This window comes from Oncorhynchus clarkii, chromosome 12, assembly GCF_045791955.1.
Source record: "Oncorhynchus clarkii lewisi isolate Uvic-CL-2024 chromosome 12, UVic_Ocla_1.0, whole genome shotgun sequence".
Lineage (NCBI taxonomy): Eukaryota > Metazoa > Chordata > Actinopteri > Salmoniformes > Salmonidae > Oncorhynchus > Oncorhynchus clarkii.
This window is the reverse complement of record NC_092158.1, coordinates 13,577,112-13,604,422: the sequence shown is the minus strand read 5'-3', so window position 1 is coordinate 13,604,422 and position 27,311 is coordinate 13,577,112. Positions and strand designations below refer to the sequence as shown.

Genomic DNA, 27,311 nt, shown 5'->3' with positions numbered 1-27,311 from the left:
AGGGGGGAGGGGAGGGAGGGAGGAAGGTGAGGTAGGGGGGTGGGGGGAGAAAGAGGGAAAGAGGGGGAGAATGAGAGGACAGTGAAGGAGGGTGAAGTAGGGAGAGAGGGGGAATAAGAGGAGGAGGAGGAGAGGACAGTGAAGGAGGGTGAGATAGGGGGAGGGAGGAGGGTGCAGAGGGAGGGAGGGAGGGAGGGAGGGAGGGAGGGATGAGAGGACAGTGAAGGAGGATTGGTAGGGGGGAGGAGGGAGCGGGGGGAGGATGAGAGGACAGTGAATGAGGGAGGGAGGGAGGGAGGGAGGGAGGGAGGGAGGGAGGGAGGGAGGGAGGGAGGGAGGGAGGGAGGGAGGGAGGGAGGGATGAGAGGACAGTGAAGGAGGATTGGTAGGGGGAAGGAGGGAGCAGGGGGAGGATGAGAGGACAGTGAAGGAGGATTGGTAGGGGGAAGGAGGGAGCAGGGTGGAGGATGAGAGGACAGTGAAGGAGGATTGGTAGGGGGAAGGAGGGAGCAGGGTGGAGGATGAGAGGACAGTGAAGGAGGATTGGTAGGGGGGAGGAGTGAGCAGGGGGAGGATGAGAGGACAGTGAAGGAGGATTGGTAGGGGGGAGGAGGGAGCAGGGGGAGGATGAGAGGACAGTGAAGGAGGATTGGTAGGGGGAAGGAGGGAGCAGGGTGGAGGATGAGAGGACAGTGAAGGAGGATTGGTAGGGGGGAGGAGGGAGCAGGGAGCAGGGGGAGGGTGAGAGGACAGTGAAGGAGGATTGGCAGGGGGAGGAGGGAGCAGGGTGGAGGATGAGAGGACAGTGAAGGAGGGTGAGGGAGGATGAGACATTGAATGTCCAAGCATGGTCATGCTCATGCTCATGTTAGTACTCCCTCATAGACAGAGCTTGTTGTAAAAACAAATAAGGAGCATACGGAGAACCAGGTTTATGTGAATGAATATGGAGTGGGAGGTAGATCATCTATGAAAGAACTGGAATCTATCAAATACCATTACCTGCATCCTTTCTAATCCCCTTTTATACTGTGTCTTCAGAAAGTATTCAGACCCCTTAACTTTTTCCTAATTTTGTTACGTTACAGCCTTATTCTAACATTTATTAAATACAAAATCCTCAGCAATCTACACACAATACCCCATAATGACAAAGCAAAAACAGGTTTTTATATTTTCTGCAAATGTATTAAAAATAAAAAACAGAAATGTACGTAAGTATTCAGACCCTTTGCTATGTGACTCGAAATTGAGCTCAGGTGCATCCTGTTTCCATTGATCATCCTTGAGATGTTTCCACAACTTGATTGGAGTCCACTTGTGGTAATTCAATTGATTGGGCATGATTTGGAAAGGCTCACACCTGTCCATATAAGGTCCCATAGTTGACAGTGCATGTCAGAGCAAAAACCAAGCCATGAAGTCAAATGAATTGTCCGTAGAGCTCCAAGACATGATTGTGGGAAGGGTACCAAAAATTTCTGCAGCATAGAAGGTCCCCAAGAACACAGTGGCCTTCATCATTCTTAAATGGAAGAAGTTTGGAACCACCAAGACTCTTCCTAGAGCTGGCCGCCTGGCCAAACTGAGCAATCAGGGGAGAAGGGTCTTGGTCGGGGAGGTAACCAAGAACCTGATGGTCACTCTGTCAGAGCTCTAGAGTTCCTCTGTGGGATGGGAGAACATTCCAGAAGAACAACCATCTCTGCAGCACTTGAACAATCAGGCCTTTGTGGTAGAGTGGCCAGACGGAAGCCACTCCTCAGTAAAAGGCACGTGACAGCCCGCTTGGAGTTTTCCAAAAGGCACCTAAAGACTATCAAACCATGAGAAACAAGATTCTCTGGTCTGATGAAACCAAGTTTTAACTCTTTGGCTTGAATGCCAAGCGTCACGTCTGAAGGAAACCTGGAACCATCCCTACGGTAAAGCATGGTGGTGGCAGCATCATGCTATGATGCTATGGGGATGTTTTTCAGGGGCAGGAACACTAGTCAGGATCGAGGGAAAGATGAACGGAGCAAATTACAGAGAAATCCTTGATGAAAACCTGCTTCAGAGCTCGGTTCACGTTCCAACAGGACAACGACCCTAAGCACACAGCCAAGACAATGCAGGAGTGTCTTCGGGACAAGTCTATGAATGTCCTTGAGTTGCCCAGCCAGAGCTTGGACTTGAACCCGATCGAACATCTCTGAAGAGACCTGAAAATAGCAGTGCAGCAACACTCCCCATCCAACCTGACAGAGCTTGAGAGGATCTGCAGAGAAGAATGGGAGAAAATCCCCAATTACAGATGTGCCAAGCTTGTAGCATCATACCCTAGAAGACTCTAGGCTGTAATCACTGCCAAATGTGCTTCAACAAAGTACTGAGTAAAGGGTCTGAATACTTATGTAAATGTGATATTTCCGTTTTTTTATTTAATACTTAGCAAAAAAAAAAATTACAACTGTTTTTAGTTTGTCATTCTGGGGTTTTGTGTGCAGATTGATGAGGGGGAAAATTTATTCATTTTCAGAATTAGGCTGTAACCTACAAAATGTGGAAAAAGTCAAGGGGTCTGAATACTTTCCGAAGGCACTGTATGCACTGAGTGTACAAAACATTAAAAACTATTTTCTTGACATAGACTGACCAGGTGAACCCAGGTGTAAGCTATGATCTATTATTGATGTAAATTGTTAAATCCACCAATCAGTGAAGATGAAAGGGAGGAGACATGTTAAAGAAGCATTTTCATGCCTTGAGACAAATCGAGACATGGATTCAGAGGACAAATGGGCAAGACAAAAGATTTAAGCGCCTTTGAACAGGGTATTGTAGTCACTGCCAGTCGCACTGGTTTGAGTGTGTCAAGAACTGCAACGCTGCTGGGTTTTTCAATCTCAACAGTGTCCCGTGTATCAAGAATGATTCTCTACCCAAAGGATATCCAGCCAATGGCAGGCCAGTGGTCGAAAATGGGTTATTAATGAGAACAAAGGAGGCTGACACATTGTGCAGAGCAATAGAAGGGCTACAGTTAGTCAACTGATAGTCCAACATTGGTGCCCAAAGAGCCATAAAATAATGCAAACTTGTTGCACCTTGACATGAATGGGGTAATGGCAGCCGACGACCGTATAGAGTTCCACATCTTTCAGGAAAAAACAAGAAACTGCGGTTGCAGTGGGCTATGGAACATAAACACTGGAGAATTGGAAAAACATTGGCTGGTCCGATGAATCCCACTTCCTGCTGTTTCACGCTTAACTAGAAACCCAGAGTACATGCATCCATCATGCCACGTGTCAACATTTCAGGCTGGTACCCAGGGTTGGAGAGTAACGGACTACATGTAAGGGATTACCAAAAAAACGGTAACTGTAATCCGTTACCCGATGTAGGATATCTTCAGTTTCTTGGCAATTTCTCGCATGGAATAGCCTTCATATCTCAGAACAAGAATAGACTGACAAGTTTCAGAAGAAAGTTCTTTGTTTCTTGCCATTTTGAGCCTGTAATCGAACCCACAAATGGTGATGCTACAGATACTCAACTAGTCTAAAGAAGGCCAGTTGTATTGCTTCTGTAATCAGAACACCAGTTTCCAGCTGTGCTAACATAATTGGTAAAGGGTTTTCTAATGATCAATTAGCCTTTTAAAATTATAAACTTGGATTAGCTTACACAACGTGCCATTGGAACACAGGAGTGGTTTCTGATAATGGACCTCTGTACGCCTATGTAGATATTCCATAAGAAATCAGACTTTTCCAGCTACAATAGTCATTTACCACATTAACAATGTCTTCACTTGTATTTCAGATCAATTTGATGTTATTTAATTGGACAAAAACATTTGCTTTTCTTCCAAAAACCAGGTCTAAGTGACCCCATACTTTTGAACGGTAGTGTATATCCACTGATTCTTGAAGAATATAACATAAATGCCCCATGAGCTTAGTTCAATTGACACATTCCATGAGAACCTGAAATATAAGCTTGTTTATATGCAATGTTTATAAGTATTGTAAATGTAAACAAACACTGTATAGCCTCATAACACGGTTAAAACAATAATGTTTGATATCATGGATGGCCAGTCCTTGCATCCATAGCTCTGTCTATTAACCTCAGAGTGGTTACATTTCTCCAGGCCCATCACTCAGCTTTTTACCAAAATAGAGGCTGGTCAACCGTTTTGTTATTGTTTCATCTGTGAATTTGCACTTTAAACAGCTGCATATTATCAATATATCAAAGTGTCACCAACAAAAAGGTAAACAATAGGCCTATAGCAAATGCAGCATATGGCATTCATTTTTCACATGTAAATAGCAGTTTTCAGTAGTGCTCAAAGCATGCCATTCCATCCACCAAATCATTAACAACAGAGTAGGGCTGGCTAATAAGTCCTTAGTTGTGAGGTTATGCTCAGGTAAAACAGTTTGGCTAATCTATACTTCCATATTTCCAAGTCTTATTCCTGATGATCAAGGGTTATAACAGTAGGCCGTCATTGTAAATAGGAATTTGTTCTTAACTGACTTGCCTAGTTAAATAAATAAATACAAATAAAATGCATTTATTGGAATGACTGAACTTCTGATAGACTTTGGTTTTTAATGTAAATATATAATTTAATCATAATATTATGTTTGGTAGAAAGTGATGGGTTAGAAGAAGCCTACATAACCAAACCATAAAGTAAAAGTTTAAATCCAGCTATGTAAACTTTAACATTGATTTATCCTGCAATAGATGTCATTCAATTGGGAAACTGCTTTTTTGTCTTCTTCTAATGCCTCTTAAGATTAAGAGGAAAGTCATCTAAAAGTAACGGAATGTAATCAGATTATGTTACTGAGTTTGGGTAATCCAAAAGTTACGTCACTGATTACAATTTTGGACGGTTAACTAGTACCTGTAACAGATTACATTTAGAAAGTAACCTACCCAATCCTGCTGGTACCAGGTGGTGGTGTGGGGTGTGTTTTCATGGCGCACATTGGGCTCCTTGATAAAAGTGGAGCAACGTTTGAAAGCCACAGGATACATCATTGTCAATCAGGTGCATCCCTTCATGGCAGCAGTGTACCCATCTCCCCCCCAAAAAATTCAGCAGGATAATGGTCCTTGACACAAGGTTAGGATTGTCCAGGAATGGATTCATAAACATGACAGTGAATTCAGCTTACTGCAGTGGGCTTCCCAGTCACCAGATCTCAATCCAACTGAGCATCTGTGGGATGAGATGGAATGAGCTGTTCGGAGTAGAAATCCACTACCAGCCATCTTGACACAACTATGGGAAGCATTGGAGTCAACATGGGCCAACGTCCCGATGGAACGCTTTCGACTCCTTGTAGACTCCATGCCCCGATGACTTGGTGGAAAACATTACAATTCAATATAAATTCAGTAAGTATTCACACCCCTTAACTTCACATTTTGGTTGTATTACTGCCTGAATTTAAAATGGATTAAATGTAGATTGTGTGTCACTGGCCTACACACAATAACCCTTATTTCAAAGTGGAATTTTGAAATAAGTTTTTCATTTTTAGAAATGAATTACAAATAACTGAGCACGAAACTGAAATATCTTGATTCAATAAGTATTCAACCCCTTTTTTAGGGCAAGCCTATTTAAGTGCAGGAGTAAAAATTCACTAATTCTTTGTACCCCACATACAATTATCTGTAAGATCCGTCAGTCGAGAAGTGAATAAAAAAAAGATAATTACGCATCCTTTTGGCAATAAGGCACTAAAGTAAAACTGCAAAAAATGTAGCAAAGAAATTAACTTTATGTCCTGAATACAAAGCGTGGTGGTGGCTGTATCATGTTATGGGTATGCTTTTCATCGACAAGGACAGGCACGTTTTTTAAGGTAAAAAATAAATGTAAAAAATCACAGACACTGGGAGACAAATGCACCTTTCCGCAGGACAATAACCTAAAACACAAGGCCAAATATAAACTAGAGTTGCTTACCAAGATAACGTTGAATGTTCCTGAGTGGCCTAGTTACAGTTTTGGCATAAATCGGCCTGAAAATCTATGGCAAGACTTGAAAATGGCTGTCTAGCAATGATCAACAACCAATTTGACAGAGCTTGAAGAATTTTGAAAGAATAATGTGAAAATATTGTACAATCCAGATTAGAGACCTACCCAGAAAGACTCACAGCTGTAATCACTGCCAAAGCTGATTCTAACATAAATTGACTCAGTGTGAATACTTATGTAAATGAGATATTTCTGTATTTCATTTTCAATACAATGTCTAAAACCATGTTTTAACTTTTTAATTATGGGGTATTGTGTGTAGATGGGTGAGATGTTTTGTTTTATTCAGGCTGTATCACAACAAAATGTAGAATAAGTGTATACAGTGCCTTCGGAAGTATTCAGACCCCTTGACGTTTCCACATTTTGTTACATTACAGCCTTATTCTAAAATTGATTTTTTTTAAATGCTCATCAATCTACACACAATACCCCATAATGTCAAAGCAAAAACAGGTTTTGATAAATGTTTGCTAATTTATTAAATATGAAAAACATAAATATAACATTTACATAACTATTCAGACCATTTACTCAGTACTTTGTTGAAGCAGCCTTGAACAGCAATTATAGCCTCGAGTCTTCATGGGTATGACCCTACAAGCTTGGCACACCTCTATTTGGGGAGTTTCTCCCATTTTTCTCTGCAGATCCTCTCAAGCTTTGTCATGTTGGATGGGTGCGCATTGCTGCACAGCTATTTTCAGGTCTCACCAGAAATGTTCAATCATGTTTGGTAATTGGTATTTTATTAAGATCACCATTAGCTGTTGCAAAAGCAGCAGAATCTCTCTGTACTTTGCTCTGTTCATCTTTCCCTCGATCCTAACTAGTCTCCCAGTGCCTGCCCCTGAAAAACATCCCCACAGCATGACGCTGCCACCACCATGCTTCACCGTAGGGATGGTGCCAGGTATCCTCCAGACATGATGCTTGGCATTCAGGCCAAAGAGTTTAATTTTGGTTTCATCAAGCCAGAGAATCTTGTTTCTCATGGTTTGAGAGTCTTTCGGTGCCTTTTGGCAAACTCCAAGCGGGCTGTCATGTGCCTTTTACTGAAAAGCAGCTTCAGTCTGGCCACTCCACCTAAAGGCCTGATTGGTAGAGTGCTGCAGAGATGGTTGGCCTTCTGGAATGTTCTCCCATCTCCACAGAGGAACACTAGACATCTGTCAGAGTGACCATCGGTTTCTTGGTCACCTCCCTGATCAAGCTCTAGGAAGAGTCTTGGTGGTTCCAAACTTCTTCCATTTAAGAATGATGGAGGCCACTGTGTTCTTGGGGTCCTTCAATTCTGCAGACATTTTTTGGTACCATTCCCCAAATCTGTGCCTCGACATAATCCTGTCTCACAGCTCTATGGACAATTCCTTTGACCTCATAGCTTGGTTTTTGCTCTGAAATGCACCGTCAACTGTGGGACCTTACATAGACAGGTGTGTTCTTTTCCAAATCATGTCCAATCAACTGAATTTACCACACGTGGACTCCAATCCAGTGTTAGAAACATCTCAAAGATTATCAATAGAAACAGGATGCACCTGAGCTCAATTTCGAGTCTCATAGCAAAGGGTCTGAATACTTATGTAAATAAGGTTTTTATGTTTTTATGTGTAATAATTTTGCCAACATTTCTAAACACTGTTTTAGCTTTGTCATTATGGGGTATTGTGTGTAGATTGGTGAGGATACCATTTTTTAAATCCATTTTAGAAAAAGGGTATAACGTAACAACATTTGGAAAAGGTCAAGGGGTCTGAATACTTTCTGAAGGCACTGTATATAGTTTATATCCTAATCGTACTGGATTCCAATTATATTGGCCAATCAACCAATCACTCTAATCTTAATTCCAACCCTCAGATGTCTACAGACTAACCCATCTTTACCCATTTACTCTTTCCTTTTGCAATACATCCCTCTATTTTACTGTGATGTCTTACGAGGGTCACGAACCTCTCTATTCCGTACCATTTCTATTGAGATTTCCCTGAAAATACATACTTTACCTAAGAGCATAATCATATTTCCTTTTGATTGTGGATTTTCAGATCTCCTAACAATACTGTTTGTAGGTCCATCTGAACACAGACATTATGACTTCATAACCACCGAAGGACAGTACCAAGAGAAATGATCCATTCATTCTGTTTCCTCGTGGCAGTCTGCACAGTCTGACTGTTCAAGGCCCCATGTATAGATGTTTTTATTGTTTTGTGACGATAATTTATTCATTTTGTTTAAATTGAATAGGACAGATTGATGCGTACAATGCTGTTGTTGTATATCAGTTCATAAACACGATGCCATGGTATTGGCACATCACAAATCTGTTCCCAAACTCTTTGAGTTTTATGTGACATAGTTGTCACACCTCTCGACCTTGTGTTGGTGATCGTTTTATATAAGGAATGGAATGAGCAGTTTTCTTCTGCTGGTTCGTGTGAAGTCTGTGTGAGTGGATTTCATCTGCTGAACAATAACAGCTGTTTGACGAGGAGAATATTGATTGTTCTCCAGAGATTGATTTTCTAATGGTAGCTGAGTCAGCAAAAAAACAGAAATGAAGATGCAGTGTGTGTTTGGTTAAAGATGACAGCCAGCTCTTCTTAATAAAGAGGATGGGTGTTACCTGGAAATGAAGCTATCCTGTGTGTGTGTTACCTGCCGATGAAGCTACAGTACTGTGTGTGTGTGTGTGTGTGTGTGTGCGTGTGTGCGTGTGTGCGTGTGTGCGTGTGCGTGTGTGCGTGCGTGTGTGCGTGTGTGCGTGTGTGCGTGTGTGTGTGTGTGTGTGTGCACATGTGCGCGCGTGCCCGCCCACTCCCCCAAGTTGGTGTGCCCATCACAGGAGGTTTGTGGCACCTTAATTGGGGAGGATGGGCTCATGGCTGGAGCAGAATTAATGGAATGGTATCAAAAACATCAGGGAATCGTATCAAACACATGCCATTTCATTCACTCCGTTCCAGACATTATTATGAGCCGTCATCCCCTTTACCAGCCTTCTGTGGTGCCCATGTTCTGTATATTACCTGTTGATGAAGCTGAAGTACTTCTGCAGGTATCCAGGGTCAATGTTACTCTTACAGAGTTCTAGTTGAGTTCTGGGGTAGTAGTGTACATAGTTCACACACATCTCCTCCATGATCCCAAAGCCTCCCTGGATTAAAATGAGGAGAGAGAGACAGAGCAAAAGATAGGGAGAGAGGGGGAAACAGGGGGAGAGAAAGACAGGGAGAGAGAGGGAGGGAGAGGAAGGGAGAGAGAGAGAGAGAGAGAGAGAGAGAGAGAGAGAGAGAGAGAGAGAGAGAGAGAGAGGGAGGAGTCAGGTTCCTGGGTTTAGCTCCATGCCTTCATCATAACCCCAGAAACAGCTAGTTCAGGCATCACTGACGACAGTGTGTGAGTTCAAAAAAACATCCTTACCCCAGTATACTTCATCTGCTGACTATCATTCCTTACCCCAGGATACTTCATCTGCTGACTATCATTCCTTACCCCAGGATACTTCATCTGCTGACTATCATTCCTTACCCCAGGATACTTCAACTGGTGACTATCATTCCTTACCCCAGGATACTTCAACTGCTGACTATCATTCCTTACCCCAGGATACTTCAACTGGTGACTATCATTCCTTACCCCAGGATACTTCATATGCTGACTATCATTCCTTACCCCAGTATACTTCAACTGGTGACTATCATTCCTTACCCCAGGATACTTCAACTGGTGACTATCCAGGAAAATAAAGAAAAAGCAGCTCTCCGTTGCTGGGTAAATCTGATAGATTTATTGACAGGACAAGAAAACAATCAGCTTACATTTCCGCATCAATCGTGTTCTTCAGAGCTTTGAGTAGAAAAAGGGTGGGAGGCACCTATATATCCTCCCAGGGGAGTGTCCCGCTCATTATGTCAATCAAACATGTCAATAATATCAATACTGTCAGTAGTAGCGACTACACAGGTTATTCAAGCAAGAGTATGATCATCAGTCAAGATTCCTCTCATACATTCTAGATTCCTCCCATACATTCCAGACCCCTCCCCATACATATACATTCCAGACCCCTCCCATACATTCCAGACTCCTCCATATACATATACATTCCAGACCCATACCATACATTCCAGACTCCTCCATATACATATACATTCCAGACCCCTACCATACATTCCAGACCCATCCCCATACATATACATTCCAGACCCCTCCCCATACATATACATTCCAGACCCCTCCCATACATATACATTCCAGACCCCTCCCCATACATATACATTCCAGACCCCTCCCATACATTCCAGACCCCTCCCCATACATATACATTCCAGACCCCTCCCCATACATATACATTCCAGACCCCTCCCATACATTCCAGACCCCTCCCCATACATATACATTCCAGACCCCTCCCCATACATATACATTCCAGACCCCTCCCATACATTCCAGACCCCTCCCCTTACATATACATTCCAGACCCCTCCCCATACATTCCAGACCCCTCCCATACATATACATTCCAGAGCCCTCCCATACATATACATTCCAGACCCCTCCCATACATATACATTCCAGACCCCTCCCCATACATATACATTCCAGACCCCTCCCATACATATACATTCCAGACCCCTCCCCATACATATACATTCCAGACCCCTCCCCATACATATACATTCCAGACCCCTCCCCATACATTCCAGACCCCTCCCCATACATATACATTCCAGACCCCTCCCATACATTCCAGACCTCTCCCCATACATATACATTCCAGACCAATCCCCATACATATACATTCCAGACCCCTCCCATACATTCCAGACCCCTCCCCATACATATACATTCCAGACCCCTCCCATACATTCCAGACCTTTCCCCATACATATACATTCCAGACCCCTCCCCATACATTCCAGACTCCTCCATATACATTAGACTCCTCCCTATACATTCCAGACTCCTCCTTATACATTTCAGATTCCTCCCATACATTCCAGACCCCTCCCATACATTCCAGACCCCTACCATACATTCCAGACCCCTCCCCATACATATACATTCCAGACCCCTCCCATACATTACAGACCCCTCCCATACATATACATTCCAGACTCCTCCCATACATATACATTCCAGACCCCTCCCATACATATACATTCCAGACCCCTCCCATACATTCCAGACCCCTCACATACATTCCAGACCCCTCCCATACATATACATTCCAGAGCCCTCCCATACATATACATTCCAGACCCCTCCCATACATATACATTCCAGATCCCTCCCATACATATACATTCCAGAGCCCTCCCATACATATACATTCCAGACCCATCCCCATACATATGCATTCCAGACCCATCCCTATACATATACATTCCAGACTCCTCCTAATCATTCCAGACTCCTCAACATACATATGCATTCCAGACTCAGTCCTATACATTCCAGACTCCTCCCATACATTCCAGACCCCTCCTAATCATTCCAGACTCCTCCTAATCATTCCAGACTCCTCAACATACATACAGTGCCTTGCGAAAGTATTCGGCCCCCTTGAACTTTGCGACCTTTTGCCACATTTCAGGCTTCAAACATAAAGATATAAAACTGTATTTTTTTGTGAAGAATCAACAACAAGTGGGACACAATCATGAAGTGGAACGACATTTATTGGATATTTCAAACTTTTTTAACAAATCAAAAACTGAAAAATTGGGCGTGCAAAATTATTCAGCCCCCTTAAGTTAATACTTTGTAGCGCCACCTTTTGCTGCGATTACAGCTGTAAGTCGCTTGGGGTATGTCTCTATCAGTTTTGCACATCGAGAGACTGAAATTTTTTCCCATTCCTCCTTGCAAAACAGCTTGAGCTCAGTGAGGTTGGATGGAGAGCATTTGTGAACAGCAGTTTTCAGTTCTTTCCACAGATTCTCGATTGGATTCAGGTCTGGACTTTGACTTGGCCATTCTAACACCTGGATATGTTTATTTTTGAACCATTCCATTGTAGATTTTGCTTTATGTTTTGGATCATTGTCTTGGTGGAAGACAAATCTCTGTCCCAGTCTCAGGTCTTTTGCAGACTCCATCAGGTTTTCTTCCAGAATGGTCCTGTATTTGGCTCCATCCATCTTCCCATCAATTTTAACCATCTTCCCTGTCCCTGCTGAAGAAAAGCAGGCCCAAACCATGATGCTGCCACCACCATGTTTGACAGTGGGGATGGTGTGTTCAGCTGTGTTGCTTTTACTCCAAACATAACGTTTTGCATTGTTGCCAAAAAGTTCAATTTTGGTTTCATCTGACCAGAGCACCTTCTTCCACATGTTTGGTGTGTCTCCCAGGTGGCTTGTGGCAAACTTTAAACAAAACTTTTTATGGATATCTTTAAGAAATGGCTTTCTTCTTGCCACTCTTCCATAAAGGCCAGATTTGTGCAATATACGACTGATTGTTGTCCTATGGACAGAGTCTCCCACCTCAGCTGTAGATCTCTGCAGTTCATCCAGAGTGATCATGGGCCTCTTGGCTGCATCTCTGATCAGTCTTATCCTTGTATGATCTGAAAGTTTAGAGGGACGGCCAGGTCTTGGTAGATTTGCAGTGGTCTGATACTCCTTCCATTTCAATATTATCGCTTGCACAGTGCTCCTTGGAATGTTTAAAGCTTGGGAAATCATTTTGTATCCAAATCCGGCTTTAAACTTCTTCACAACAGTATCTCGGACCTGCCTGGTGTGTTCCCTGTTCTTCATGATGCTCTCTGCGCTTTTAACGGACCTCTGAGACTATCACAGTGCAGGTGCATTTATACGGAGACTTGATTACACACAGGTGGATTGTATTTATCATCATTAGTCATTTAGGTCAACATTGGATCATTCAGAGATCCTCACTGAACTTCTGGAGAGAGTTTGCTGCACTGAAAGTAAAGGGGCTGAATAATTTTGCACGCCCAATTTTTCAGTTTTTGATTTGTTAAAAAAGTTTGAAATATCCAATAAATGTCGTTCCACTTCATTATTGTGTCCCACTTGTTGTTGATTCTTCACAAAAAAATACAGTTTTATATATTTATGTTTGAAGCCTGAAATGTGGCAAAAGGTCGCAAAGTTCAAGGGGGCCGAATACTTTCACCAGGCACTGTAGACATATATATTAAGCATCTCGAATCCAAAATTAAATCTAGAATCGGCTTCCTATTTCACAACAAACCCTTCTTCACTCATGCTGCCAAACTGACCATCCTACCGATCCTCGACTTCGGCGATGTCATCTATAAAATAGCCTCCAACACTCTACTCAACAAATTGGATGCAGTTTTTCACAGTGCCATCCGTTTTGTCACCAAAGCTCCACCACTGCGACCTGTACGCTCTCATTGGCTGGCCACCGCTTCATACTCATCGCCAAACCCACTGGCTCCAGGTCATCTACAAGTCTCTGCTAGGTAAAGCCCCGCCTTATCTCAGCTCACTGGTCACCATAGCAGCACCCACCCGTAGCACGCGCTCCAGCAGGTGTATTTCACTGGTCACCCCCAAAGCCAATTCCTCCTTTGGCCGGTCTCCTTCCAGGTCTCTGCTGCCAATGACTGGAACAAACTGCAAAAATCTCTGAAGCTGAAGACTCTTACCTCCCTCACTAGCTTTAAGCACCAGCTGTCAGAGCAGCTCACATATCACTGCACCTGTGCATAGCTCATCTGTAAATAGCCCATCCAATCTACCTCATCCCTATAATGTATTTATTTATTTATTTTGCTCCTTTGCACCCCAGTATCTCTACTTACACATTAATCCTCTGTACATCCATCCATCCATATCAACAAAGAAAACATGTATTTACCAAAACAGACAGATGTTCATTCAGACTTTGTGGCTCAATGCAATCTGATTGCAGACGATCCAAAGTATCTCTCTCTGTAACAATCTCCTCACTATATTGCAACCTCTGGAGGAAAGAGAAACTTTCTCAATTCCCCAGAATATCCTCCTTGCCCTTATCGTAACCCCAGAAACACTGAGGACAGTGTGTGAGTATGTGTGTTTATATTTGTGCGTGTGTCTGTTCGTGCAATTGTACGTGCGTGAGAGTGAGTGTGTGTGTCCACTTCTGTCCACTGCTCTCAGCATCAGAGGAGAGGAGGAGAGAGCATCATCATCATCATCATCCTCCAGCCCAGAGCCTCCTTCTCACTGTGTCTGACCCCAGATTACTGAGATCTGGGCAGGGCAGTAGAGCCGCTCTGAGCCCTGTCTGTCTGTGGTAGGAGGATATACCCACATTAAACACATTAAGCTGGTTGGCTAAAGTTACTGGATAGATGCTTCGAACACAGCCACTGCTGTGAAGAGCAACGAAACCGTTATGTATCATTATGTATCATGGGTAGATCGTGATTAACTGACTTACTATTCTACAAATAGTATTGAGTTATTTATGAAGGTGATTTGTAGATCAGTCAGTCTAGACTCGTCTTCAAGTGCATGTGTGCATGTTTGCGGTCTGCATAACCATTTGCTACATTTCATGGCTGCACTTGTAGTGAAAACCAAACATACTCACCACCGTAGGCTGGCTCCTGTCCTCTGTGTTGTATGTACACTTTGTCAAGAGGACGTCCCCCTGTTGTGGACATACACACTCAAATCAGGCAATGTTCTGCCAATGTTTTACACGTATCTTCCTAGAGGGTAACAACAAGTTACCATGGTTTACAGAATATTTGCATTGTTCCTCTTTATTTTTAAACAGGCAACGCTGCATCTCTGTTGTTCTGCAGCAGAGCAGAGACAGACTGTAGCTGTAGCAGTACTGTGTATCATGTCTGTTGTTCTGCAGCAGAGCAGAGACAGACTGTATTTGTAGTAGTACTGTGCATCATCTCTGTTGTTCTGCAGCAGAGCAGAAGCAGACTGTAGCTGTAGTAGTACTGTGTATCATCTCTGTTGTTCTGCAGAAGAGCAGAGACAGACTGTATTTGTAGTAGTACTGTGTATCATCTCTGTTGTTCTGCAGCAGAGCAGAGACAGACTGTTGCTGTAGTAGTACTGTGTATCGTCTCTGTTGTTCTGCAGCAGAGCAGAGACAGACAGTAGCTGTAGTAGTACTGTGTATCATCTCTGTTGTTCTGCAGAAGAGCAGAGACAGACTGTATTTGTAGTAGTACTGTGCATCATCTCTGTTGTTCTGCAGAAGAGCAGAGACAGACTGTTGCTGTAGTAGTACTGTGTATCATCTCTGTTGTTCTGCAGCAGAGCAGAGACAGACAGTAGCTGTAGTAGTACTGTGTATCATCTCTGTTGTTTTCGTCTTGTTTCGCCCTCAGTCATCTTCTCTTCCTTCTTTCTCTCACTGCCCCCGTTCCCTTTACTGGATCTTATTCCAGAGACAAAACCCACCGTACTGTGTGGTATCTTATCCCACCTGCTGAGACAGCTGTGACAGTAGAAAGAGGAGCATACTTACAGGCAGCACTGTCACCATCTTCCTCAGCATTCTGATTATCTGCAGGAGGAGACAACAACATTCTCATCGATTGAATTACTTTCAAAACACAATGATCCAGTGAAAAACATGAGCCAAGAAAAGTTAGTAGAGGTGCTGACCAACGGCGAGTAAACTGTAGGCTATAAAAAATAATAATAAAGAGATTCGCTCTCACTCTATACAGTATAAACTCCCAGTAATTGAATTGGTAAAACACCAACAATCCACCTTCATCCTGAAGAAGTCACTGTGATGCTGAAACATTGGTGGTGTTTTACCCAATAAATTACTGGCAGCTTGTATGTACAGAGTGTAACTCTCTTTATTTATTTTTTATAAAACACACTGATCTGGCTGTGATTTCTTGTTTTGATGTTGCTTAAAGTTGTCTTGTATCTAGAACAATCAGAAGATATGAGCTGGATACAAGGAAGAGTGTTGTACAGACAGGAGGTTAGAAGATATGAGCTGGATACAAGGAAGAGTGTTGTACAGGCAGGAGGTTAGAAGATATGAGCTGGATACAAGGAAGAGTGTTGTACAGACAGGAGGTTAGAAGATATGAGCTGGATACAAGGAAGAGTGTTGTACAGACAGGAGGTTAGAAGATATGAGCTGGATACAAGGAAGAGTGTTGTACAGGCAGGAGGTTAGAAGATATGAGCTGGATACAAGGAAGAGTGTTGTACAGGCAGGAGGTTAGAAGATATGAGCTGGATACAAGGAAGAGTGTTGTACAGGCAGGAGGTTAGAAGATATGAGCTGGATACAAGGAAGAGTGTTGTACAGGCAGGAGGTTAGAAGATACGAGCTGGATACAAGGAAGAGTGTTGTACAGACAGGAGGTTAGAAGATATGAGCTGGATACAAGGAAGAGTGTTGTACAGGCAGGAGGTTAGAAGATATGAGCTGGATACAAGGAAGAGTGTTGTACAGACAGGAGGTTAGAAGATATGAGCTGGATACAAGGAAGAGTGTTGTACAGACAGGAGGTTAGAAGATATGAGCTGGATACAAGGAAGAGTGTTGTACAGACAGGAGGTTAGAAGATATGAGCTGGATACAAGGAAGAGTGTTGTACAGACAGGAGGTTAGAAGATATGAGCTGGATACAAGGAAGAGTGTTGTACAGACAGGAGGTTAGAAGATACGAGCTGGATACAAGGAAGAGTGTTGTACAGGCAGGAGGTTAGAAGATATGAGCTGGATACAAGGAAGAGTGTTGTACAGACAGGAGGTTAGAAGATATGAGCTGGATACAAGGAAGAGTGTTGTACAGGCAGGAGGTTAGAAGATACGAGCTGGATACAAGGAAGAGTGTTGTACAGGCAGGAGGTTAGAAGATATGAGCTGGATACAAGGAAGAGTGTTGTACAGGCAGGAGGTTAGAAGATATGAGCTGGATACAAGGAAGAGTGTTGTACAGGCAGGAGGTTAGAAGATATGAGCTGGATACAAGGAAGAGTGTTGTACAGACAGGAGGTTAGAAGATATGAGCTGGATACAAGGAAGAGTGTTGTACAGACAGGAGGTTAGAAGATACGAGCTGGATACAAGGAAGAGTGTTGTACAGACAGGAGGTTAGAAGATATGAGCTGGATACAAGGAAGAGTGTTGTACAGACAGGAGGTTAGAAGATATGAGCTGGATACAAGGAAGAGTGTTGTACAGACAGGAGGTTAGAAGATACGAGCTGGATACAAGGAAGAGTGTTGTACAGGCAGGAGGTTAGAAGATATGAGCTGGATACAAGGAAGAGTGTTGTACAGACAGGAGGTTAGAAGATATGAGCTGGATACAAGGAAGAGTGTTGTACAGACAGGAGGTTAGAAGATATGAGCTGGATACAAGGAAGAGTGTTGTACAGGCAGGAGGTTAGAAGATATGAGCTGGATACAAGGAAGAGTGTTGTACAGGCAGGAGGTTAGAAGATATGAGCTGGATACAAGGAAGAGTGTTGTACAGGCAGGAGGTTAGAAGATATGAGCTGGATACAAGGAAGAGTGTTGTACAGACAGGAGGTTAGAAGATATGAGCTGGATACAAGGAAGAGTGTTGTACAGGCAGGAGGTTAGAAGATATGAGCTGGATACAAGGAAGAGTGTTGTACAGGCAGGAGGTTAGAAGATATGAGCTGGATACAAGGAAGAGTGTTGTACAGGCAGGAGGTTAGAAGATATGAGCTGGATACAAGGAAGAGTGTTGTACAGACAGGAGGTTAGAAGATATGAGCTGGATACAAGGAAGAGTGTTGTACAGGCAGGAGGTTAGAAGATATGAGCTGGATACAAGGAAGAGTGTTGTACAGACAGGAGGTTAGAAGATATGAGCTGGATACAAGGAAGAGTGTTGTACAGACAGGAGGTTAGAAGATATGAGCTGGATACAAGGAAGAGTGTTGTACAGGCAGGAGGTTAGAAGATATGAGCTGGATACAAGGAAGAGTGTTGTACAGGCAGGAGGTTAGAAGATACGAGCTGGATACAAGGAAGAGTGTTGTACAGGCAGGAGGTTAGAAGATATGAGCTGGATACAAGGAAGAGTGTTGTACAGGCAGGAGGTTAGAAGATATGAGCTGGATACAAGGAAGAGTGTTGTACAGGCAGGAGGTTAGAAGATATGAGCTGGATACAAGGAAGAGTGTTGTACAGGCAGGAGGTTAGAAGATATGAGCTGGATACAAGGAAGAGTGTTGTACAGACAGGAGGTTAGAAGATATGAGCTGGATACAAGGAAGAGTGTTGTACAGGCAGGAGGTTAGAAGATATGAGCTGGATACAAGGAAGAGTGTTGTACAGACAGGAGGTTAGAAGATATGAGCTGGATACAAGGAAGAGTGTTGTACAGACAGGAGGTTAGAAGATATGAGCTGGATACAAGGAAGAGTGTTGTACAGGCAGGAGGTTAGAAGATATGAGCTGGATACAAGGAAGAGTGTTGTACAGGCAGGAGGTTAGAAGATGAGCTGGATACAAGGAAGAGTGTTGTACAGGCAGGAGGTTAGAAGATATGAGCTGGATACAAGGAAGAGTGTTGTACAGGCAGGAGGTTAGAAGATATGAGCTGGATACAAGGAAGAGTGTTGTACAGGCAGGAGGTTAGAAGATATGAGCTGGATACAAGGAAGAGTGTTGTACAGGCAGGAGGTTAGAAGATATGAGCTGGATACAAGGAAGAGTGTTGTACAGGCAGGAGGTTAGAAGATATGAGCTGGATACAAGGAAGAGTGTTGTACAGGCAGGAGTGTTGTACAGACAGGAGGTTAGAAGATATGAGCTGGATACAAGGAAGAGTGTTGTACAGACAGGAGGTTAGAAGATATGAGCTGGATACAAGGAAGAGTGTTGTACAGGCAGGAGGTTAGAAGATATGAGCTGGATACAAGGAAGAGTGTTGTACAGGCAGGAGGTTAGAAGATATGAGCTGGATACAAGGAAGAGTGTTGTACAGGCAGGAGGTTAGAAGATATGAGCTGGATACAAGGAAGAGTGTTGTACAGGCAGGAGGTTAGAAGATATGAGCTGGATACAAGGAAGAGTGTTGTACAGGCAGGAGGTTAGAAGATATGAGCTGGATACAAGGAAGAGTGTTGTACAGACAGGAGGTTAGAAGATATGAGCTGGATACAAGGAAGAGTGTTGTACAGGCAGGAGGTTAGAAGATATGAGCTGGATACAAGGAAGAGTGTTGTACAGGCAGGAGGTTAGAAGATATGAGCTGGATACAAGGAAGAGTGTTGTACAGACAGGAGGTTAGAAGATATGAGCTGGATACAAGGAAGAGTGTTGTACAGGCAGGAGGTTAGAAGATATGAGCTGGATACAAGGAAGAGTGTTGTACAGGCAGGAGGTTAGAAGATATGAGCTGGATACAAGGAAGAGTGTTGTACAGGCAGGAGGTTAGAAGATACGAGGAAAATAGTTGTAATGCATGCAGAGAGAGTCTCAATAGAACGTCTTACACGACACTTCTTTTGTATTGCTAGGTATTACTACACTGTTGGAGCTAGAAACACAAGCCTTTCGCTGCACCTGCGATGACATCTACAAATAAAATGGTTTATGTCCCTCAAGGTTGCATCTAGACTATTTATAGAAAGGATATGAATACAGGTCAGTTAGAGAAAGGATATGAATACAGGTCAGTTAGAGAAAGGATATGAATACAGGTAAGTCAGAGAAAGGATATGAATACAGATCAGTAGGAGAAAGGATATGAATACAGGTCAGTAGGAGAAAGGATATGAATACAGGTCAGTTAGAGAAAGGATATGAATACAGGTCAGTTAGAGAAAGGATATGAATACAGTAGGTCAGTCAGAGAAAGGATATGAATACAGGTCAGTTAGAGAAAGGATATGAATACAGGTCAGTTAGAGAAAGGATATGAATACAGGTCAAGGGAGAGTTGTGTTGTTCTGCAGCAGCAAACCAGATGTGTGTGTCTTGCCTCCTGAACCTTGGAGAATTTAGTAGTACCTTGAGAGAGAGAGAGAGAAAGAGAGAGAGAGAAAGAGCTCTGTGTGCGCTTGTGTATTTGTTGGTGCATACCTGATGTACCCAGAGGGGTTACCTGATAGTGGGTGCTGAAATGCTTATCCTCCTGTACCACCTTCACCTCTCTTCCACCCCTCACCAGGACCGTCCTCACCCCTCTCCCCGCCAAGTGAGTGTGCAGCTGGGACGCAAAGATGTTGATCCCCCCTGGAGGAAGGGCCTGGTGGAGGTCATGAGAGGAATTGGACACGTTAAGAAAGGTCCATTTGTCACGTTCTGACCATAGTTCTGTTATTTTATTCTTTGTTTTAGTATGGTCAGTGCGTGAGTTGGGGTGGGCAGTCTATGTTTGTTTTTCTATGTTGGTTTTTGTGTTCGGCCTAGTATGGTTCTCAATCAGAGGCAGGTGTCGTTAGTTGTCTTTGATTGAGAATCATACTTAGGTAGCCTGGGTTTCACTTTTGGTTTGTGGGTGTTTGTTTCCATGTGAGTGTTTGTCGCCACACGATACTGTTTCGGTTTTGTATATTAACGTCATCGTTTATTGTTTTGATTCAGTGTTCAGTGCTTTCTTTTATTAAAATCATCATGAACACTTACCACGCTGCACTTTGGTCCGATCCTTCTTCCACCGACAACAACCCTTACAGAAACACCCACCACCAAGAAAGGACCAAGCAGTGTAGTAACAGGCAGCAGCAGCAGGAGAGACAGCGATACCTGGAGTACTGGACTTGGGAGGAAATATTAGACGGCAAGGGACCATGGGCACAGCCGGGAGAATATCGCCGCCCCAAGGCAGAGCTGGAGGCAGCGAAAGCCGAGAGGCGGCATTATGAGGAGCTAGCTCGGCAGCACGGCTGGAAGCCCGAGAGGCAGCCCCAAAAATTTCTTGGAGGAGGCACACGGGGAGTGTGGCAAAGCCAGGTAGGAGACCGGCGCCAACTTCCCGTGCTTACCGGAAAGAGAGAGGGACCGGGCAGGCACCGTGTTATGCGGTGGAGCGCACGGTGTCCCCGGTGCGTGTGCATAGCCCGGTGCGGTACGTTCCAGCTCCCCGTATCGGCCGGGCTAGAGTGGGCATCGAGCCAGGTGCCATGAAGCCGGCTCTACGCATCTGGTCTCCAGTGCGTCTCCTCGGGCCGGGGTACATGGCATCAGCCTTACGCATGATGTCACCGGTTCGCCAGCACAGCCCAGTGCGGGCTATTCCACCTCGCTGCACTGGCCTGGCTACGGGGAGCATTCAACCAGGTAAGGTTGGGCAGGCTCGGTGCTCAAGAGCACCAGTGCGCCTTCACGGTCCGGTCTATCCGGTGCCACCTCCACGCACCAGCTCTCCGGTAGCAGCCCCCCGCACCAGGCTGTCTCTCCGTCTTCTCCCTACAGGTGCTCCCGCCTGTCCAGCGCTGCCAGAGCCTTCCTCCTGCCCAGCGCTGCCAAAGTCTCCCGTCTGTCCTGATCCGCCAGAGTCTCCCGTCTGTCCTGAGCTGCCGGAGTCTCTCGTCTGTCCTGAGCCGCCAGAGTCTCCCGTCTGTCCTGAGCCGCCAGAGCCGCCAGTCTGTCCTGAGCCGCCAGAGCCGCCAGTCAGCCAGGAGCCGCCAGAGCCGCCAGTCAGCCAGGAGCCGCCAGAGCCGCCAGTCAGCCAGGAGCCGCCAGAGCCGCCAGTCAGCCAGGAGCCGCCAGAGCCGCCAGCCAGCCAGGAGCCGCCAGAGCCGTCAGTCAGCCAGGCGATGCCAGAATCGCCCTTCACTCTGGAGCTGCCGGAGTCTCCCGCCTGTTCGGTGCTGCCAGAGTCTCCCACCTGTCCGGCGCTGCCGGAGCTTCCCGCCTGTCCGGCGCTTCCAGAGTCTCCTGCCTATCTGGCGCTGCCGGAATCTCCCATCCATTTGGGACTCATGGCTAGGGTCCCCAGTTGGAGGTAGGCGGCGAAGGTCGCCGCTCGTAGGAGGCCATGGGGGCGGTTGAAGAGGCGGACAAAAACTGTGGTGAAGTGGGGTCCACGTCCCGCGCCAGAGCCGCCACCGCAGACAGACGCCCACCCAGACCCTCCCCTAAAGGTTCAGGTTTTGCGGCCGGAGTCCGCACCTTTGGGGGGTGTACTGTCACGTTCTGACCATAGTTCTGTTATTTTATTATTTGTTTTAGTATGGTCAGGGCGTGAGTTGGGGTGGGCAGTCTATGTTTGTTTTTCTATGTTGGTTTTTATGTTCGGCCTAGTATGGTTCTCAATCAGAGGCAGGTGTCGTTAGTTGTCTCTGATTGAGAATCATACTTAGGTAGCCTGGGTTTCACTTTTGGTTTGTGGGTGTTTGTTTCCGTGTGAGTGTTCGGGCCACACGGTACTGTTTCGGTTTTGTATATTCACGTCATCGTTTATTGTTTTGATTCAGTGTTCAGTGCTTTCTTTAATTAAAATCATCATGAACACTTACCACGCTGCACTTTGGTCTGATCCTTCTTCCACCGACGACAACCCTTACACCATTATGATATTCTAACTCCTGTCAGTTCCATTTGTACTGAGATACTGTACTGTAGTTCTGGCCATGTAAGTAGAAATAGTATCTGATTACAATAAGACTAAGGGGGTCATTTATGCTCATGACAAGTATTACAATGCATTACAACCACATCTTAATGCTTTTACCTGGGGGTTTTGAGTAAAATGTTACCAGCTACCAAAATGTTCCATTGTTATAGAAGGTCCAGGAGTGGTTTCAGTCCTGTATCTACAGTAGACATCCCTGAGGGATATTGTAGCCTACCAACAGTCTGTGTACACGTTTTCTAAGGATTTATGTTAGAAGGATATTGTACCAACAGTCTGTGTGCACGTTTTCTAAGGATTTATGTTAGAAGGATATTGTACCAACAGTCTGTGTGCACGTTTTCTGAGGATTTATGTTAGAAAGATATTGTACTAACAGTTTGTGTACACTTGGACGTGCAGAATCCTGTGAGATGGAAGTTCTGTTCTCTGGGTGGTATGGCCATGACCGGGGTGTAGACCAGCCCAAGCTCCATGATGCCCGCGTCGTACCTCCTTAAGCTGGGGGTGTGGTAGAGACGCACCCCAGAGTTGTCCTTACGACCTGCATGGGGACACAGCACAACCAGAACCTGTCAGAGAGGAGGGGAGACAGGAAGGAGGAGAGGTAGAGGGAGGGGGCGGGACTGAAGGGAGGTAAGTGGGGGAAGAAGGGGGTAGAGGGGGAAGGAAAGGGGAAGGGGAGATAGAAGGGGTGTAGGGAGGGAGGGAAGAGGAGTAATGGGGGAGGAGATAAAATATGAGAGAATGATGGGGTTTAGGAAGAAGGGGTAGAGGGAGTGATGGATGACGTAGGGAGGGGAGAGATGAAGACGGGTGTTGAGTAGAAGGAAGATGGAAGAAGCAGGGGAGATATTGGGAGACTATAGAGCAGAGCTAATCAACTGGTACTTCTGGTTTTCATTCTCTGCCTCCAATCAGGGAACACCTGGTGGGTGGACTGTTGACAATCAGTGACAGTAATGGATCAATTTACCACCAGGTAGAGAATAAAACGAGCTGTACTACATTGCTGAGGGGTGGTAATATAATAACCCAGCTCTAAGGTTCTTAGGGGTAGAATAGTATATAACTCGGTGATGGGTAGGTCATTTTACCTGATATGAGGAGTGGGTTGTGGTAGTGCACCTCTAGTCGAAGAAACCTGGAAGACGCTGGTCCTCCTAGAGGCAGCCCTGCATCAGTTGGGTAGTAGAAAGACTACACATGCACGCACGCACACACACACAGATGTATTCTTTTTATCATTGAACATCACGTTATTTTTAACATTGAACATCACATTATTTTTATCGTAGAACATCACATTAGTTATATAATTGAACATCACATTAGTTATATAATTGAACATCACATTATTTGTATCATTGGGAACATCACATTAGTTTTATAATTGAACATCACATTATTTTTGTCATTGAACATTACGTTATCTTATCATTGAACATCACATTATTTTTATAATTTAACATTACGTTATTTTATCATTGAACATCATGTTATTTTATCATTGAACATCATGTTATTATTTTATCATTCCACATCATGTTATTATTTTATCATTGAACATCATGTTATTATTTTATCATTGAACATCATGTTATTATTTTATCATTGAACATCATGTTATTATTTTATCATTCCACATCATGCTATTTTATCATTCCACATCATGTTATTTTATCATTCCACATCATGTTATTTTATCATTCCACATCACGTTATTTTATCATTGAACATCATGTTATTTTATCATTGAACATCATGTTATTATTTTATCATTCCACATCATGTTATTTTATCATTCCACATCATGTTATTTTATCATTCCACATCATGTTATTATTTTATCATTCCACATCATGTTATTTTATCATTCCACATCATGTTATTATTTATCATTGAACATCATGTTATTATTTTATCATTGAACATCATGTTATTATTTTATCATTGAACATCATGTTATTATTTTATCATTGAACATCATGTTATTATTTTATCATTGAACATCATGTTATTATTTTATCATTGAACATCATGTTATTATTTTATCATTGAACATCATGTTATTATTTTATCATTGAACATCATGTTATTATTTTATCATTGAACATCATGTTATTATTTTATCATTCCACATCATGTTATTTTATCATTCCACATCACGTTATTTTATCATTGAACATCATGTTATTTTATCATTGAACATCATGTTATTATTTTATCATTGAACATCATGTTATTATTTTATCATTGAACATCATGTTATTATTTCATAATTGAACATCGTGTTATTATTTTATCATTGAACGTCATGTTATTATTTTATCATTGAACATCATGTTATTATTTCATCATTGAACATCATGTTATTATTTTATCATTGAACGTCATGTTATTATTTTATCATTGAACATCATGTTATTATTTTATCATTGAACATCATGTTATTATTTCATCATTGAACATCATGTTATTATTTTATCATTGAACGTCATGTTATTATTTTATCATTGAACGTCATGTTATTATTTTATCATTGAACGTATTGTTTTTTTGGACATGTGAATCATCCACCATAAAAGGAGTAGTTTCAGCCAACGCAGGAAGGAAATAGCTCTTATTGATCCAGAGAAGACTAAAACAGCACCGAGTCTGTTTGTCTCCATTTATATCTTCTATATTCATCACTATGTATCTCTATGGTATATGTTCCCCTAACGTGTTCCGAGGATCTGTTCATAAAAGAGATAGACGATTAAACAAAAATACTTTTGGAGATAAAAACTTATTTTCATATCAATCTTATTAGCATTCCGGAGAGGAGAGGAGAGCTTGTGAATCTTTTCTCTCCCCCGGCCTGGCAGCATCCCTAGGACTATTTTACATAACTGGTCTTTCTCTTCCTCCTCATCCTCCTCCTCCTCCTCCACACTCTCCCCTATCTCTCTCTTCCCTCTCTCTTTCTTTTTCTCGCCTTCCTCCTCTTCTTTCGCCTCCCTTCTTTTATAATGCCAGATTTCCCTTTAGATGTGTGTGGGATCCAGAATGTGCTAAAACTGAACAGGCCTGTATATTTCCTAGCTAATCTCATCTCTCCAGCTCTGCTTCTACCCTCGCCACTCAGCAGAACACATGATTTCTGTTTTGTTTTCGCCGTCTGCTAATCCAATGGGAGGGCTCAGAGGCTTGGCACTAGGCACCAGTTCTCTGGCTGTGATGTGATTCTTATCCAGTAAGATGTGTCTTCCTCTGCCTCACACATCCCAGAGCATCACCACCACCTACATGAACACACACACAAACACACAGATTCACACACACACACACACACACACACACACACACACACACACACACACACACACACACACACACACACACACACACACACACACACACACACACACACACACACAGAGAGATTCACAAACTGACACATGCACACACACACACACCAATGCACAGAGGCACATACAAACACACACACACACACGCTCCTCTCCTCTCGTTTCATCACCATGCACCAGCTCCTCTAGAGACTGCTTCCCTGCTCTCATCAAAACATACTTCTATTGAACCAGACATGACATTATTCAGAGATAGGTATTTTCCTAGTAACATTCTCTGACGCTTTCTCTGAGTTTTTTCCTCCGTTTGTCTCTGTTTCTGTGGATCTCTAGTCTCTCAGACTTTACCACCCTGCCTCTCTACTACTGTGACTTACCTGGTTGAAATGTCAATATGGAAAGAATTGAACAGCAGGCTCTTACTGTTCAGGATTTTACTATGTTAACCAATTATGCCCTCAAAGTGTCAGTGTACCTATAGTGCCTTCAGACAGTATTCACACCCCTTGACTTTTTCCACATTTTGTTGTGTTACAGCCTACACACAATACCCCATAATATTAAAGCTGGAATGTCTTGAGTCAATAACTATTCAACTCCTTTGTTATAACAAGCCTACATAAGTTCAGGAGTAAGTTAAAGTCACATAATAAGTTGCATGGACTCACTCTCTGTGCAATAATAGTGTTTAACATGCTGATCCATCCTCAGTTTTCTCCTATCACAGCCATTAAACTCTAACTGTTTTAAAGTCACCATTGTTCTCATAGTGAAATCCCTGAGCGGTTTCCTGTCTCTCCGGCTGCTGAGTTAAGAAGGGCGCCTGTATCTGTGTAGTGACTGTGTACATTGATACAATATCCAAAGTGTAATTAATAACTTCACCGTGCTCAAAGGGATATTCAATGTCTGCTTTTTTTTATTTTATATTTTACCCATCTACCAATCGGTGCCCTTCTTTGCGAGGCATTGGAAAACCTCCCTGGTCTTTGTGGTTGAATCTGTGTTTGAAATTCACTGCATGACTGAGGGACCTTACAGATTATTGTATGTGTGGGGTACAGAGATGAGGTAGTCATGAAAAAATATTGTGAAACACTATTATTGTCCATGCAACTTATTATGTGACTTGTTAAGCACATTTTTACTCCAGAACATTTTTTAAGCTTGCCATAACAAAGGGGTTGAATACTTATTGACCCAAGACATTTCAGCTTTTCATTTTTAATTCATTTGTAAACATTTCTCAGAACATCATTCCAGTTTGACATTATAGAGTATTGTGTTTAGGCCAGAGACAACAAAACAATCTACATTTAATATTTTTAAAATTCAGGCTG

The 27,311-nt window shown here is 43.3% G+C and overlaps 1 protein-coding gene across 1 annotated transcript in view; it reads right to left on the bottom strand.

Annotated features, from left to right (window-relative positions):
* Positions 1-27,311, bottom strand: part of LOC139421872 (dopamine beta-hydroxylase (dopamine beta-monooxygenase)) — a 48,784-nt gene that overhangs the window by 7,664 nt on the left and 13,809 nt on the right. Inside the window, exons 5-10 of the mRNA XM_071173001.1 lie at positions 23,716-23,818; positions 22,996-23,162; positions 20,144-20,287; positions 15,551-15,589; positions 14,648-14,707; positions 9,094-9,221 (exon numbers count right to left, since the gene is read on the bottom strand). Of these exons, the coding sequence (XP_071029102.1) occupies positions 9,094-9,221; positions 14,648-14,707; positions 15,551-15,589; positions 20,144-20,287; positions 22,996-23,162; positions 23,716-23,818 (641 nt within the window). The remainder of the gene's footprint in view (positions 1-9,093; positions 9,222-14,647; positions 14,708-15,550; positions 15,590-20,143; positions 20,288-22,995; positions 23,163-23,715; positions 23,819-27,311) is intronic.